At 42.7% G+C, this 17086-nt stretch overlaps 2 protein-coding genes across 11 annotated transcripts in view; one reads left to right on the top strand and one right to left on the bottom strand.

The window, feature by feature from the left end:
* CBX3 (chromobox 3) overlaps positions 1-4835 on the bottom strand; it is a 12321-nt gene extending 7486 nt beyond the window's left edge. Inside the window, exons 1-2 of one of the 4 annotated variants that reach the window (XR_010358542.1) lie at positions 4191-4835; positions 1713-1763 (exon numbers count right to left, since the gene is read on the bottom strand). Coding sequence is in view for 1 of the 4 variants with exons in the window: in XM_064412776.1 (XP_064268846.1) it covers positions 1713-1736 (24 nt within the window). In the remaining 3 variants the exon portion in view is untranslated. Of the gene's footprint in view, positions 1-1712; positions 1764-3274; positions 3408-4190 lie in introns of those variants that run through there. The other 3 variants (XM_064412776.1, XM_064412764.1, XM_064412766.1) reach the window with 3 other exon arrangements.
* Positions 3441-17086, top strand: HNRNPA2B1 (heterogeneous nuclear ribonucleoprotein A2/B1). Of its 7 annotated transcripts, none has more exons than XR_010358483.1 (12): positions 3441-3689; positions 8704-8814; positions 9694-9840; positions 11082-11292; positions 11552-11653; positions 11739-11819; positions 12331-12393; positions 12851-12970; positions 13244-13366; positions 14383-14465; positions 15783-15913; positions 16739-17086. XR_010358483.1 is itself a non-coding variant. In XM_064412742.1 (11 exons), exons 1-10 carry the CDS (start codon positions 3660-3662, stop codon positions 14442-14444), a joined length of 1050 nt encoding a protein of 349 aa, XP_064268812.1. In that variant the 5' UTR covers positions 3441-3659; the 3' UTR covers positions 14445-14465; positions 16739-17086. The 7 variants fall into 7 exon arrangements, 5 of the variants coding, with proteins under 5 accessions (XP_064268812.1, XP_064268790.1, XP_064268798.1 ...); XR_010358476.1 differs by having other exon boundaries at positions 11739-11828; XM_064412742.1 differs by lacking the exon at positions 15783-15913.

The raw sequence follows: 17086 nt of genomic DNA, 5'->3' as shown, positions 1-17086 counted from the left end.
AAAATGAATGTCATGGGGGTCTGTATTTTTTTCTTGAAGTGCAGTAAGAAATAGCAAAATAAAGAGTATGCTGCTTCTGTTTTAAATATTAGAGATTTATTAGGTCTTGTGCATCAGCACTGCTCTTCAAACTCTTGAGCCTATTAAAATAACACTTGATTGCAGAGCCTGCAGAAATACTAAACATATTAAAAACCTGTACATTCTGGGATTATACAAGCCCATGCAAATCTCAGCCCACAAGTGAATTGTGACACCTGACTGAACTTAAAGCATACTAAATGTCCACTTGACCCCTGAAGCTCTCTTCTCTAGGGTTGCACGTTGTAAGCTGTAAATTGGACATCTGACCATTGAAGGCTAATGCACAGCTTGTTTCTCTTTCTGCATTCAGAAGTCATATGACACCACATATGACAGATGCAGATCTACGGATAATCTCTCTTTCTTTGAGGGGCAAGCTTAAAACACTGATGTGACACTGTGGTGTAGAGTTTTAACATATGAGATAGAAGAAAATGGGAATCACAGCTCTAGAGCTACTCTATCCCTTAACACATTTAGCTTTTGCATGCAAATATATAACGAAGCAGAATTAGTTATGGTTCCCATGGGAACCATAACTGATTTTCCTGACCTGTGCAGCAAAATTCTCAACAACATCAAAAGATTAAAAATACTGCACTCCTAAGATTTTATTTCCTCTCTCCAAAGTACCCCTCCCCAGGTTGGCTAACTCCTCTTCTTCAAATTAGGGACAAGTGAACAATCAATTAACAGAAAGTTTAGACATTCACCTTGGTGAAATATTTTAAATCAGTACAACACAGAGGAAGCACTCCATTGCACTTCTAAACCAGGACTTAATACAAGTTTTGAATATATTTTGAGCTGAATAATAATTTCTGCAAATTTAAGAATGGGCTTTTTGAGTGTATTATAAACCAGCTGTTCTGCTATTGAAGTTCTGAATTGTGCGCATATAATTTTTTGCTTACTTCCCCATCTCAACCTCAGACACATCTCACATTATACTTCTACAGGTCTGTCCTTCATGAAACTATGTATCATTATTAGTTGAACTGTAACCAGCAACCAACTGCCCTTAGGAGTCCATATTTTAATGTCAAGCAAAGCTTTAGAGGACTTGAGATCCATGAATGCATCATTAAAATGGTCCAGGAGGGGTTGACATCTGATAATCTCTGCTCCTATGAAATTCAAAGAAACTGTTATTTGTTAAAAAGCATTTCAAAAGGCATCTTAATTATGCCACATAATTTATTAATAATGTTACTTTTCATCTGTAAAGACTGCCTTTTGTCAGGCAAATAGTTTTCTCCAAATACACTAGGAGAAATTAAATGAGTACATGATTTGGACTTTATTTTTTACATGTATGATGAATTACATGATATGCTGAAAGGACGCTAAAAAAAATCCGCAGTGTTTTCTATTGTAGAATAGATGAAATAGTGCAGAGTCCTTTCACACTCTTTTCCCAACAAGTTTCTCTTTAGAAATGGCAGATTTATTAAAACCAAAGACAATGTCCTTTCTAGTAGCCTTACTTTCTGGATCTGAAATTTTGGTCAGAACAATGCTGGGGAGGGGAGATGTGGATGTATCTTTTAAATGGAGATGCCAAGTTATAAGTTTGAAGAAAATATGTTGATTAAATCCTTATATACTTTAGGTGTGCATGAACTTACCAATGTAGTTTTATTGGAGGCCATTTTTATTGCAGACTTGCAGAGCTTTTACTAGAAAAATGCATGACAATTAAAAGGAAGTTTGCATTACTCAAAGAAAGGCATCCCAAGACAAGCATGGTCCTTGTTCCAACCCCCATGTATTCACTGCATACAACATTTCTTACACGGATTAAATCCAGAACAAAAAGTAGGTTACTACTTTGTCTGGCATAACCCAGTAATGCACCATTAGGCTAGCCAGGGCAAATGATACTGACAAGGTGGTATATTGAAGGCCCAAGGCCTTCAAAAGCAGAGACATGTTTCTAGGGAAAAGGGGGAGGACCATCAGGGATGCTTATTTCCTTGAACAAAATAGAACAAGAGTTCAGATTCTAGCAATTGAAGATATACCTAAGTTATATTAACTGCAAATATCTGAAGGGGAACAGATATATATCTGTGGTGCAATGAATCACCCATTATTCTTACATGGTAGCAAATTCTTATAAACAGCAAATATTTATCTTAATGCAACTATAACGTTGCCTTCTGAGTCTCAAGTTGGCAAGAGTTAAGGTCCTAGAACAATATTAACTCAGCTAAGATGTACACACAACATATTTAACCTATGCAAATTACGTTGAACACAATCCATCCCCTTTTCCATGTCATTTCTCATACCGACCAGCTCCATAGGCATGTATTGTCACCGCCCCGCAGCGAGCTATAGAAATGCTAGAATTCCCCATATGCCTGGGTAAAGCAGAGAAGTCCTTTAAGGCCAGAAAGGCTCCCGGACTCAGCAATCCCGCCCAATGCTCCCCTGACACGGGAGGCGGATTTTGGCAGTCCCATGGGCGGTAGGGTAGGAGAGGTGGGAGAAGGGCCAGGGCGCCAGTGCCGAAGGTCCTGCCTTGTGCTCCCCGGAGAGGTAAAAGAAAGGGGTAAAAAAAAAAAAAAAATCCCCCAAACCCCGTACAACCCCCCCACGACAAAACAGAGGCAGCCCTGCGGCGGCCTGCCGGGGGCGGCTGCGCCTCGGGCCTGCGGCGGGCGCACATGAGGCCGGCGGGGCCGGCCCGGGCGAGGTAACGGGCACGCAGGCCCCGGGCCGCTTCCGCCGCCGCTGACAGGGCCCCTCCACGCCGGCCTCCCCCCGCCCCTTCACGTTTCCCCCGGGCCTGGCACACGCAGGGACCGCCGGCGGGCCGGCTTTGTCTGCCGCGCGGGTACCGCTGCCCCCGCCCCCGGCGCTGCTCTCCTTCCCCGGGGCGACAGCGCCCGCGGGTCCGGGGGCCGGCCTCCCTCCCTCCCTCCCTCCCCGAGCGGGTGCCGAAGCCCCGGTTCCCCTGCAGCTCCGCTCCGCCCGCCACCCCCCACCGCCAAGGAAGCGGGGGTGGGGAAGAAGCGGCGGTGGGGGGAGGCGGGCGGGTTGCGCTCCGCATCTCCCCGCGGCGGCCCGCAGCGAGCCGCAGAGGAAAGGGGAGTCAGGGAAGGGGACTCGAGGGTGAGTGGGGTGAAAGGAGGCGGCTGCAGCGAGAGAAAAGAGGGAGAGAGAGAGAGAGAAGGATACAGACTTCAATGGTGCCCAGCCGCTTGGGTCTCCTGTCTCCTCCTGGCTCCCGCCCTGCGCGCACTGAGCGGCGGCGGCAGCAGCAACAGCGACATCCGCGGGGGGCTGAGGCGGGGGGTGGGGGCAGGGAGGGAGGGAGAGCGAGAGAGAGGGAGGGCGGGAGGCGGAGGGCGGGGAGCGGCGCGGCGGTGGCTGGCGGGGCTGGGCTGGGCTGGGCGAGCACTGCGCGCCGGCGGCTGTGACGGGGCAGAGCGCACGACGCCGCCGCCGCCTACGCGCGAGCCGCTACAACCTCCGACCGTCGTCGCCGCCGGCACAGGAGGGGGGCCAAGACGTCTCTCCAACGCGGGGCGAGCGCAGGACCGCGCCAGGCGTCCAAAAGAAGGAAGATGCCTCGCGGCGACAGGGAAAGCGACTGGGTAAGCCTCGGGGAGCGGACGGGGTTGGCGGAGCCCGGGAGCCACGGCCGCCATCATGGCCGCCGCTGCGAACGCGCGCCGGGCCGATGCTGCCCGCCGGGCCGATGCTGCCTCGCCGCGGAGCGAGGCCCTCGATCGGTGCGGCCGGGCGGGCCCCGGGCGTGGGGAGGGCGGCCCAGGAGCGCTGGTGGGCTTGAAGCTCATTTGGAGGGACCCCTCCTTGAAGCGCGGCCATTTCCCGCGTTGCGGCGGGGAGGCCTGGGCGTGAGCAGGGGGCGGGGGGAGGGAAGCGGGCTCGGAAAGCAGCGGGGCTCTGGGGCCCGAGAACTCATTCATAAGTGGGAAAAGGGCTTGGAGGAGCCCGCTGGGGAGGCTTCGCTGCGGGCGGCAGATCCGCGGCTGGATCCGCGGCGAAGCTGAAAGGGAGGGGGAGCAGAGGGGGCGGGAAGAAAGGAGCTGCTCCAGCGCCATTTCTTTGGCGCGCGGGGCGGCAGCACTCACCCTTTGTCGCCGTGCGTGTACGGCCGCCGGAGAGGGAAAAAGGGAGGGGATGAAGGAGGGAGGAGAACAGAGCGGTGGAGCGGGCGGCACGCCCGATGCCGACAGTGCGGGGTTGAGCGGAGCGGGCTACCGCGAAGTCCGCCTCCCTTCGCCGGGGCCCCGCGATATGTCGCACTTGTGCCAAAATCTGTGTAGCTCTCACTTCCTCCTGCCTGGGCGGAGGGGGAAGGGGGGCCAGGGCGAGGTTTCGGGGGGCGATGCGCGCCCGTCCCCGATTAATATTAACGCCGAGGTTTGAGCCTTCGGGGGCCTTTTGTCAATTTCCGGGGAAAAAAAACCCCAAAACAACTTATACGATGCCAGCAGCTTTCGAGGCCGCTTCGGCTGCGCTCGGGCACGTCTCGCGAGCCCGTCGGTTGTCGGAAACTGCCGAGCTGGCTGAACTAGTCGATGACTTGCTGCGTCTTTCTGTCCGGAAATTGCCGAGCTGGCGGCGAGCGCCATTTTCGCGTGCTGCGGCAGATTCCGGAAATTACCGAAGCGAGTCGAATGGGCTTCCATTCCTGGTTCGGCTTTTTCCGGCGGCTGTCGAAGCAGATAAGCTCGACAACGACAGCTCCTTCGGCTCATTTCGGAGACGGCCATTACTAACGGAGTCGATGACTTTTCATTACACGACAAAAACACGTAGGGGCGTTATTCAGAACTGCAGCCCATTTGGAGATATTTAAGCTCCAGATCCTGGCGCTTTTTTTCTTTTTTTTTTCTTTTTTTTTTTTTTTTTAATTAATTAAACGTCGGAAGCGAGCCCGAGCTGGAGTAGGAGGGCGCTAACACTACGCGAAGCTGAATTTCAAATTACGTAACAGCTCAGGCAGCCATTACCGACCGGTTGTAGGGTACTCTCGAGCAGGAATACATAAACCATGAAGAACATGGTACGTGGAATGGGAAGATTTAGAGCTTGCTTTTAAGGAGGGAGATGCGTTTGCTTGTGCAGACAGAGTGAATTTTTTCGGGGCTGAGAATTACAAGCACGCTTGAGTTGTCCGCGCAAGTCCGGGTGCTGCTGCCGGGTCGCATCGCGGGGCGGGTGCTGGATGTCTTTGCGCAGAGGAAGGTTCTGGAAGCGGCGGCCGGGGCTGGCGCGCAGCCGGGCGAGGCGGCGGAAGCTGCGGCAGCGGCGCGTGGCGTTCAGCGCGTTTTTGAGCCCGTGGCCATGGCTATTAGCTGCGTTGCTGCTGAGGTGTCGCAGGAGGAGGGGGAGTCGGAGCTCCGCGGGCTGGGGCCGTCTTGGCCCCGCGAGGCGCGGAGCGGCCGAGGCGGCGCTGCGGGTAATGGCGGTGCGAGGGGGAGGGGTAAAATGGCGGCCTGGCCGAGACTCGCGGCTGCGAGGGGCAGTGGGGATCCGTCCGGCAGAGCGGGCGAGGCGGGCGCCAGCTGTAGTCGTCTGGTGTGCACGGGGGCGAGAAGGAGCGCCGGAGAGGTGTTAGTACCGTGTGTGTGGGTGCACGCTAGAAGCAGTTCGCAGCGTTCTCCCTGCAGGCGGCGGCTGCTCCCGGGCGCCATTTTCCCCGCCCGGCTCGGGGCTGCGGTGTTCCCGCTGACGCCACATGGCGGAGCCGGCGCGGCCGCTGAGGGATTGCAGAGCCCTGGAGTTCAGGGATCCCCCTCACTGGTCTCCCTTGAACGTTTCTTCTACCCGAATTCTTCATTCCGCAGTAGCGTGGGTTGTGTGTGCGCACGTTACTGCTGTATTAAACATCTTTCTTTGCTCTGGTGGTTAATTTTTCAGTAAAGGCTATGCGTTTTCCAGTGCTTTCAATTTGCTCTAAGCCTGTGAAGGAAAGCTTAAAATAACACACGGGTGAAGATCCTACAGAGGTAAAAATTTCCTCTGGTTCCTGCCACGGGATGTACTGTGGAAGCCGTGAAAGAGGTGTTACCTCCAGCTTTTTATATTGCGGCCTTTCCTAGGGATGAGGTGTCTTTACCAAAAGAGTATTTTCCTCAGGATTCTAGGAGATACTGACATGGTGGTAGTTACTGTTGTACATTTTAAACTTTCAGCACAAACTTTAGATAGGCAGAACTCTCTGGACTTTGGTGGGAGGTTAGTGTTACACCAGCCAGGTCTTCTTGAAACCTGCTCATTTAAGACAAATACTTACTCTACATTAGTGAGGCAGCGTGTGTGTGCTGTTTTCACAGTTGTTTTCATTAAAGAACTGGTAATGAATTTCGTTACTGTTGTTTTCTGACTTGTGGTGCCTAAGTGTTCTAGGTAGATAATGACCCTAAATACATCTGTAAAATGCATTACTATTCTGTTCAATGTGTGTTAGTTATATGTAGTATATTTTCATAATTGTTACAGCTGATAGATTCCATTCTTTCCTTGAGTTCCATTTACAGGTTTATAGCTGTTTTCACGGGTAAATATAACATTGAAAATATCCTATCTGCCTACTGAACTTTTTAATTTTTATATTTTTATAATAATGTCCTTTATTAAAAGCATGGTAATTGATTATATAGGAAAAAGTTTCTCTTGTAGATCTATTAAACTGTACGCAAGTGGTCCCTAATTCTCAAGCAGCAGAACTAAAGGGAGGATTTTTACTTTTGCAGTATGGCTTGAAATTTTTTCTTCACCCTCCTACTCAAATTTAATTCACCAAACAATAGTATGACATATGGTGAATATATGATTTTTTTAATACTGGTCTGGTGTGCAGTGTTCTTACATTTGTTCCTTTTATGCAATGAGGTGAAAAGAAATTAGTTAAAGCATGTGTCTGCTACTTTTGAACACTTGTCTTATTTTGCCTGTGTCTGAGACAGTACTGGCTTTCCTTGTGTTCCTAAAAGGAAATGAACTAGATTCAACAGCAGATTCCAAGTATTTTTCAAGGGAAATTTGAACTGATCAGTCTTAAATAGAGGATGTGTTTGGAAGAAGGAGGGGAGAAAGTTGACTTCCGTGTCAGACTGCAGTGTGTCAGGCTGGTAATACAGAGGCGTAGTTTGAAAAAAACCCTGGGTTGTCACTGCCTGCAGTAATTGTGTTCTGTTATGTGCATCTTGATCTGGGCCTGCCTTGGACAACCTCAGAAAATATGTTGGTCTGCATTAAAACTGGCTTAATACTTCCAAAAGCATATGTGCACTGAAGTATTTTGCCTGTTTTCTTAGTCTCAGTGTTTTTCTAGTTTTCTTTTTAAATTTATCTTAATTCCCATTGCACAGTTAAGCATGTTTTGTTTGTCAGTTACACCTCCTGGTGCAATATTTGAATTGTATAAAAAATAACCACCACACTAAAGAAAGCACACAACCAAACACTCAAGGTGATTTTCTTGATTTTTAAAGTTAGTTAACAGTATAAAGCTGAAGTGATTTAGTCTCAGTTCTCATGTCTCTAGCAGAACAGTTGTCTTCAAAACAATATTCCAAAAGAATAAATGTGTGGAAGGGACTACTTGTTAATGCATTTTTTTAAGTGTTTGGCATGAAGTTTTTGCACGTATGAGCTGGTGATACTTTTGTATGTAGAAACTGGCAATTAAAAGGCCTGTTCTGTATAAAAAGTTACTATAAAAGTGCTTTGACCTGATAGGAGTTGGAAGGTTCTCATTTCTACTTTAGTTTACCAGTAAATACAAAAAATTAAATGCAATACCTTATTACTGGTCCTGGTTTTTGTTGGGTTTGTTTTTGTGATGCTCTTGTCATTGCATAAACGATCTCTGCCTGACAAGTGCAGTGATTGATTGTTTCTCTGCAGGAAAAAAAAAAAGACTTACTGAAAGCGTGATATTAGTGGATATGAATATGTATTACTCACATTTCTGTTTTTTAGGAATTATTTTAATGGTGCTCCTGTTGAGTGTGTATAGGTTTGTTGATAATTCCAGTGGTGTGGGATCCCAGATTAATTTTACAGATGCTTGAGTTTCATTTGTGTTATTAGTTATGGAGAAAATATGAACTGCTAACCTGTTCCAGAACATATTTAGATATATTTCGTTGATTTTTACCTGTAATGCCTTGGATGAATAGTACAGTAGTATTAATGTAAAACAATTTAAGCCAGAATGATTTTTAGAAGTGAATGTTACCCAGCATAGAATCAGACAGTATAAATTAATTAATATTTTCTGTAATAAGAACAAATTCCAAAGTTCTCATTTTCTTTAAAAAGCATCTCATATGGGTCTTACAGAGGAATATTCTGAAAGTCGTCAAATGTGGTCCCTTGTTCTTGATATCTAGAGGGAGACACAGGAATGAGGACTAAAAAAAATTTGTATTTTAAAAGTGGAGCTGTAGAATTGTATAAATTGCTTAATTTATATAATAGGGGTAGAACCTTTAGAAGAACCAGATCTCATTTTGAAAACAAGTCTTACTGAAAGTCTTTGACACTTCTGAAAATCTTGGTTAGTGTCTGATTTGCTAATGCAGAAGAGGTGTTTCAAATTCTATTAATGTGATTTTTTTCCCATGGCAGAGGGAAAAGGAGCAGTTCCGCAAACTGTTCATTGGCGGCTTAAGCTTTGAAACCACAGAAGAAAGCTTGAGGAGTTACTATGAGCAATGGGGAAAGCTTACAGACTGTGTGGTAAGTTTGGCATACCAGTACATAGCAGTGGCATCTGTAGGATTTTAAATGTTTGTTTTCTGCATAGCTTAGAGATGATGGAATATTAGCTTTTAATGGTACAGTTGGTGGTTTATACACAGTTCAGTCCATTGTAGCAATGCATAAATTGCTGCAATGCATAATTTTTTTTTCTTGCAAACTTGATAGTTAGAGAAAATTCACAATCTGTTTTCTCTAAAATTCTCCTAGATAATGAAAAAAATTAACCACTGATTTCAACAGTTCAGCTTTTGTATTATTGTCTGAAGTGCATTAGAAAGTGCTCTCTGCATTACAGAGAGAACTATTACATCTGGGTGGTTGGTAACCTTTGTTAAAAAAGGGTGTTTTTCTCTATGATGTTTTCATAGAGTTGTTGAGGTTGGGAGAAACCATTCAGGTCATCATCTGTTTAACCAAGCACTGACAAATTTATCACTAAACCACGTCTGTAAGCCCTGAGTTTGTGTGTCTTTTAAATACCAACAGGGATGAGGGCTCTGTAGAAGTTCTCTGCTGAATATTCTTGGGAGTAGTAAATCTTAACACGGATTTGGAGTCTATGGTCTTCATGAAGCTTAAAAGCTTTTGGTTGCAAAAACCAACACAAATATAGATGCATGTCACTGATCTTGCAGCATTTCTGAGTTAACTGAGTCTTGGAGGACAACAGTTGTTTGAATTTCTTTGATCCCAAACAGTGTCACTCAAATCAACAGAGTCTGCTACTTCATTGTAATTGTGTTTTGAAATCAAACCAAGGAAAGAGTACATTAAGCTTACACACCTAATATTGTTTTTGCAAGAAGCTTAACATGAGACAGGTATAAATAGTTTAAATGTCTTTATTGATTGTAGGTAATGAGGGATCCTGCAAGCAAAAGATCAAGGGGGTTTGGTTTTGTAACATTCTCTTCCATGGCTGAAGTTGATGCAGCTATGGCTGCAAGACCTCACACGATTGATGGAAGGGTGGTTGAACCTAAGAGAGCTGTGGCTAGAGAGGTAAGTATGGCTTTGAAAGCAGATGCTTCTCGTGCTTTGAAAAGTGCCTGTTTTGGTCAGACAGGCTTCGTTCTTGTTTGAAATTGCCTAGGTTTAAATTACCGGGTTCAAAGCCCATAGTTGGGGCACTGTTTCCCACACTTTTGGTCTCTTTCATACAAATGTCTATTACCACAGTGAATTATTATGTTATTCTGGTTGTGGAATCATGTCTTCAAGGGACACATCTAGGGTCTGAAATGGTTGTAGCAATCGTGTTATGTTGAATATCTGTAATTATGCAAATTCCAAAGTAACTCTTCTCTGGAATAGGCCCTGTTACACGCCTCAAATTAATAAACTCCTGTCAGTCTTTCTGACTATGCCTAGATCTTTCTGGGGTATTTCTAAAAGGTACATAAAACCAGAGCATGTAGCAGGAAAGCTTTTCCAGTGGTGATGTACAGAATCATCTGTGGACTTGGCTGGTTTTAGCCGCAGACATACTTGATTTCCACTTCAGGGTATGAATTAGGGATGTGTGTACAGGAAGGAGGAGGTGAACATGTAAGCCAGGTTACTGTGGCACAGAGGTACTTGAGGAGCAAGGGTGGGTTATAAGGCAAGTGCTGTTCATCACACAGAAGCTCTGAGAGGGTTTATGATGCACTGGACTGATGAGCTGTCCCAAAGGTATGGGGAAATGGAAATTGTAATCACTGGTACCCCTGTTAGCTATCCCAGTTTTCTTTCCATTCTCTGCAGAATGCGGAGCTTGGTTAGCATTTGGAAAAAAGGTAATTACAGCAGCATGTGTGTATACTGTTTAATGGGGTTAAAATGCTTAGTTGTGAATTTGCTGAGGTTGAAGGGCCTTGATACAAGTGGAATGTGGGTTCACAGCTTTTGCGGAATTGGGCATAAGAATCTGATGCATCTTTGTTCAAACTATTGCAAAAGTCATGCTCTAACTTAAGCTATTAGATACTTGAAGTTCTTTCAAACACCTGATCTGTGCTGGTTTTCAGTGCTTTTAAAGCTTTGACATAAAAGGGGGAGGAAAAACCTCCAAGTAACCCTGTATTAATTTCCTGACAGAAGCCCCCCTAAATGAACTTGTAAGGTCATGCTTCATAAAAGGGCTGTCCTTTAGTACTTGAAAAATCGTAGTTTATCTGAATTCTCTTCCTGAAATACAGGTAAAATAGTGCTTTGAGAAATTGGAATTTTTTTCGTGCTAATGTAGAAAGTTCTTTTAACAGGAATCTGGAAAACCTGGTGCTCATGTTACTGTGAAAAAATTATTTGTTGGTGGTATTAAAGAGGACACTGAAGAGCACCACCTTCGTGACTACTTTGAGGAGTATGGAAAAATCGACACTATTGAAATCATTACTGACAGACAGTCTGGTAAAAAGAGAGGCTTTGGATTTGTTACATTTGATGACCATGATCCTGTGGATAAAATTGTATGTAAGTAATTTCATTCTTTCTATGGATAGTATTAATTTTTACAGCCTGGGTGGTTGTGTAAAGCTAAACTTACAGATAATGGGATTAGTTACGTGCCTGTATTATTTCCTATATCAGAGGTTGCTGAATAGTGTGGGAACATGCATTTCAAACAAGTGCCATCCTTGTGTAAAAATCTGTGGTATTTTGTGTTCTTTTATGTGATTCAGAATGTGTTTGAGTTGGAAGTCTGATATTCTGTTATTTGATATGGTTACAGTGCAGAAGTACCACACCATCAATGGACATAATGCAGAAGTAAGGAAAGCTCTCTCTAGACAGGAAATGCAGGAGGTTCAAAATTCTAGGAGTGGGAGAGGAGGTAGGTACAATGGTTAATAGTTTGTGATTGGTTTTTGTGTTCACTTTCCACAATCTCACTACTTAAAAATGTTAAACTGATATAGGGAACTTCGGTTTTGGTGATGCTCGTGGAGGTGGTGGCAACTTCGGTCCAGGACCTGGCAGCAATTTCAGAGGGGGAGCCGGTAAGACAGGCATGTTTGTAGCATTTACATTTTTTACCTTATTAATGCTGTCTTTCTGGTTCTGGATAACTTTGTATGCTGTGGTGCTGTTTAACTTAAATGCACCTGTAGCAGTTGAGAGAATTTTTGGGAAAAGTAACTTGCAAATGAAGTTGTGTTTTGGTTTTTCTGTTTTGTTTTATTTGTGTTTTTGTGGTTGGGTTTTTTTTTTTTTAACCTTTAATTGAAAGCTAAAAGTAATCTAAACTTAATTATTTGCCAAAAAGGTCAGAGATTTCTCTGGTTCTATGCAGCATTTGCCTGACATTTTAAAACTGAGTACCCTACAAACACAAGAAAAGGAAAAATGTAGCGCAGTGATTGGATGTTGAGCTTTATTTTTGTGAAGTTAATTGTACATATTCTTAATAAATAATTTCTGAGATTTAGTCCTTAAGGTCATAAGAGTTTGAGAATTCTACTAGTTTCATACAGGTAAATTGAAATCCTTTGGGGTTTTTTCTCCCAATAGATGGATATGGAAGTGGTCGTGGATTTGGTGATGGATATAATGGATATGGCGGAGGACCTGGAGGTTAGTTTGCTGTTGTAGTGTTTATTTTCCTTAAGAAACACTTCATATTTATATCCACATGTATAAAATTTATCTGAATTACCTGAGCCATTTTGTTTGTTTTAAGAAATGTACATGGTTGTTGGCTTATGTTGAAATTCCATATGGCAAATTGTATGGTTATTTCATGGACAAGCATTCTTTAGGATAAGAGTGGGTCCTAAATTTCCTGGAAAATGAAGATTTTTAATTAATCCTTTCAGTTGAGGTCTTTAGGCAGTCTGACTGTTGGGATTTGGTCATAGTTCAGTTAGGGTGGGAGCTGGTATGTGCTTTAAAAAATACTGTCCATAGAAATTCCTTTACAAAGCTACCTTTTTATTTCTCTTTGTTCTTCTAAGCAGAACAACATTCTTTGTGTGTAATTTGAGTGCATTTTATATTGAAAAGTTCATCTAAAAGGATTGTGTTCTCACAGGTGGCAACTTCGGTGGCAGTCCTGGTTATGGAGGAGGAAGAGGAGGCTATGGTGGAGGAGGACCTGGTTATGGCAACCAGGGTGGGGGCTATGGAGGTGGTTATGACAACTATGGAGGAGGTAACATTTCAGCTTAGTGTTCAAGCATTTCAGTTACAAATTACTGCAAGTCATTTTGAGACTGGGGGGAGGGTTGTTTGGAAATGTTGTGCAAGGAAGCTGTTGTTTTTCAAGTAGTATGAAATAGAACAAAAACGTTGTTTGGTGCAGGCACCGCTGGAATACATGTGTGATTTTGTACTTTGTTTAGAACTTTTATAATGGGGTGTCTTCGAGTGTTGCATCCATCTTAGCTCATGTAGGTATTTCTCCACTTTTGTGTTGATAACACAGGCAATTATGGAAGTGGAAACTATAATGATTTTGGCAATTACAACCAACAACCTTCAAATTACGGTCCGATGAAGAGTGGAAATTTTGGTGGCAGCAGGAACATGGGGGGACCATATGGTGGAGGTATTGTATATGTCCTGTGTATTTCCTTGTAGCTGGAGTGGGTGGACTTCTGGGACTTGGGGGAAATTGAAGAGAAGACGTGGGATAACTGTTTTGAACTAAAAAATGGTAGACTGAGATATTAGGAAAAAAATTTACTGTGAGGGTGATGAGGTGCTGGAACAGGTTGCTCAGAGGTGGTGTGAGTGCCCCATTGCTGGCAGTGTTCATGGAGGGGCTTTGAGCATCCTGATCTAGTGACAGATAACCCTGCACATGGCAGAGGGGTTGGAACACGGTGACTTTGAAAGGTGCCTTCCAACCCAGGTTATTCTTTGTGATTCCAAGGTGGATATGTAGGAATTGGGTAACTTCTGCAGTAGATGGACTGCAGATCCTGTTCTTCTGCAAGTTTGCTTCAGTGTCTCAAGACTGTGAAGCTTGTCTCAGGGAAATTGATTTTTATCATTTTGGAACAGATAAAACATACAACTTTTTCCAGTGTTGTGTAATTTGTAGTTTAAAGATTCTATTTCATGTTCTTTGCTGTCAGCTCACACTATTTGTGGAAAGTCTAGTTACTTAATTTCCATCATATTTGCTATGATTTCTTTTTATCCTCCTCTTGTGTCGTTTTTTTCTGAGACATCCTGCTTTTTGTTTTCTAAAGTTACTTAATATGGAGTATCAGGCTTGTGAAATGGAAACTGAAACATGAAGCCCTTTCTTGTAAGGTTTAGCCTGCAAGCAAATTCAGCCCTCACAGGCTCAAGACAGCACAGTGCATCAAATTACGTGTGGCACTGTTGAGGCTTGTAAGATTTCAGCATGTAGTTGCTTCCTGTGGTAGTCTTCGGAGGTTTTTCAGAGGAAGACAGTGAAGTGTTAGAAGTCTGTGTTGCAAATGCTGTCACTGGAAGTAAAGCAGATGTTACTCTTGATTTAGTCAAGCTTTGATTGATTGCTTCAATCAAAAACTTTCATAGACTTAAAAATGTATTGATGGGAGCATTCTGTTTCTTGTTCTGCAACTGTAGGAAACTATGGTCCCGGGGGCAGTGGAGGAAGTGGTGGATATGGAGGGAGGAGCCGTTACTGAGTTTCTTCAAGCATGCCATGGGTAAGTATGTTTTTAAGTGTTAAAATTGCAGTGATTCTTGAGAGTAGCTGCAGGAGTTAAAAGCTTTTTAGGATATTATCTTTCCTTTAAAAAATGGTTAGATGAATAATTTCATAACCTATTTTTTTACTCTTTACTTCTGTTGAAACAGGCTTCACTGTATAAATAGGAGAGGATGAGAGCCCAGAGGTAACAGAACAGCTTCAGGTTATCGAAATAACAATGTTAAGGAAACACTTATCTCAGTCATGCATAAATATGCAGTGATATGGCAGAAGACACCAGAGCAGATGCAGAGAGCCATTTTGTGAATGGATTTGGATTATTTAATAACATTACCTTACTGTGGAGGAAGGATTGTAAAAATGCCTTTGAGACAGTTTCTTAGCTTTTTAATTGTTGTTTCTTTCTAGTGGTCTTTGTAAGTGTAGAAGCATTCCTTTGATAATGTTAAATTTGTAAGTTTCAGGTGACATGTGAAACCTTTTTTAAGATTTTTCTCAAAGTTTTGAAAAGCTTTTAGCCAGGATCATGGTGTAATAAGACATAACGTTTTCCTTTTAAAAATTTAAGTGCGTGTGTAGAGTTAAGAAGCTGTTGTACATTTATGATTTTAATAAAATAATTCTAAAGGAAATATTGTGTAATTTTAGATTTTTTTTTTAATACTGTAAATAAGGCAAGGAGTGGGTAGTATAAGGTCCCACAAATAATACAAAGCTATTGTTGTACGTGTAAAATTAAATGCTGGTGAGAAAAAGTATGTTGTCTGTAAATGACCAGGTTTAAAATATCTAGGTAACTTAAGGGGTATCTCTGCAAGGAGAAACACCTTTTTAGATTTTTTAGATGCTGCTTCTTCAATGGCAAGGAAAGGAAAAAACCCCAAGGTACTCTTCCAGGGACGCAGGTCTAGTACAAGAGAACTCTTGAAAACGTCACTAAAAGTTCAGCCAGTCTTAAAAAGCTGTGCTGTATCTCTGCAAAGCTTTAACTACGGTAGATTGTTTATAAGGATGGCAACGAAGGCTGAGGGTGTAGAGCAAAATAGTTCTAAGCTTCAGTTAAACTTCTTTAGGTAAGATCTTATTTACTTTTCCTTTCTTAATATTTCAAACCCAAGAAATTAATAATGTATGACAGTATTCTTTCAGTATAGTGATTATCATTATGTAGTTTAACATATAGCAATGAATTGAGTTAACAATTACAAATTGAAAAGAAACTTGTGAATCCTGTTTTCTTGTATTAAATTTTTTTTACAAAAAAATTGTTAATTTCAGCTACTTAACATATTTTTTTCCTACTGGAATCTAGCTATGATATGAACCCTGGACAAGCATAGACTGCTGCCACTGTACACTGCTACAGTTGAACAAATGAGACCTGCAAGTGTCCATTAGTAAAGCTTTGCAAGGGTTCCATCCCTGGTGTTGGTAGTTAAAATGGTAGGTCACAAGTTAATTAAATCATACAACTTTATTTTTGCATCCTGCAACATTTTCTTTTTTCTTGGGAGTCTATGCATTATGGTGGTTGCAAGGTAATGCAATGAAGGTAGTTCTGTGCTGTTGAAAATGAACTATGTTGTTACGTGTCTTGTCTGCTGTAATCTATTCTATATAACACATTTCATCCTGAAGGTTCCCAAGTAACTGTAGAGTGTTTACGTGTAAGGAAAATTTCACCACAGAATACATCTGCCTCTGTGAAGGAATGTGTCGTCCATTCTTTTAACAACTGCATAAGCAGTTCTTTAGGAGGGCAAGTGAAACCTTCAAATGAAACTGCAGGTGGTATTCCATAAGTGTACAATGTATTTATGTAAATTGGAATTTGGCTAGAATGTTGAGGTTTCCACCATTTTTTATAGTTCTTGCAGCTAACAAACCTTAGTGCCAAATTTAGTCAGCCTTACTCTCACTGCATTGAATGTTTGCACCTCAAATTGATGGAAATTTATCAAGTAATGAGTGAGTTACTCAGAGTAAGGATGGCATACTCTACAAGATTTGGTTTTGATAAAAATCAACAAAACCTATCAAAAAAAAGGCAACCAAAAATGCCTTAATTTCAAAGTTCATTGCCTCTAAAAGGCTACCCATTGAAGAACGTGGACTCAGCTAACAAAAGTCCTGTTCCTTTTGTGTTAGACACACCAGTGAACTGCTTATACTTTTTTTTTTAAAAAATGGCTGAAGTTCCCCTATTGGTAATTTGGTTTAGACATATGTGATAAACATCTTCAGATACACTTTTTTTTTCTTTGGCAGGAAGGTGCCATGCTGCAGGTAACTAATGAAGAAGTGGTCAACCACAGAAACGCTTCAAGAAATAAGAAATTCTGTATCATCAGAAAATAGTTGTTTTTGCTGCCTTCATTAAAAATCTAGAGGTTAAATGAATACTGATAAAACATCACAATTAGTACAGCTCCCTGTAATGATGGGTTTTTTAAAAAATTACAGTAATAATGTCTTGTAAACCTTTCGAATAAAATTCAGATTCGTTAGGAGAAACAAATCACTAATGTTAAAATAGCAAACATTCTGTGAGTAGAAAGTTTAACTACATCTATTTATAACTTTCATAGCTTTAAAATAAAGTATTTTTATACCAAA

Source organism: Passer domesticus, chromosome 1 (assembly GCF_036417665.1).
Source record: "Passer domesticus isolate bPasDom1 chromosome 1, bPasDom1.hap1, whole genome shotgun sequence".
Taxonomy (NCBI): Eukaryota; Metazoa; Chordata; class Aves; order Passeriformes; family Passeridae; genus Passer; species Passer domesticus.
The sequence above is the reverse complement of the archived record's forward strand: the minus strand, read 5'-3'. Positions and strand labels throughout refer to the sequence as shown.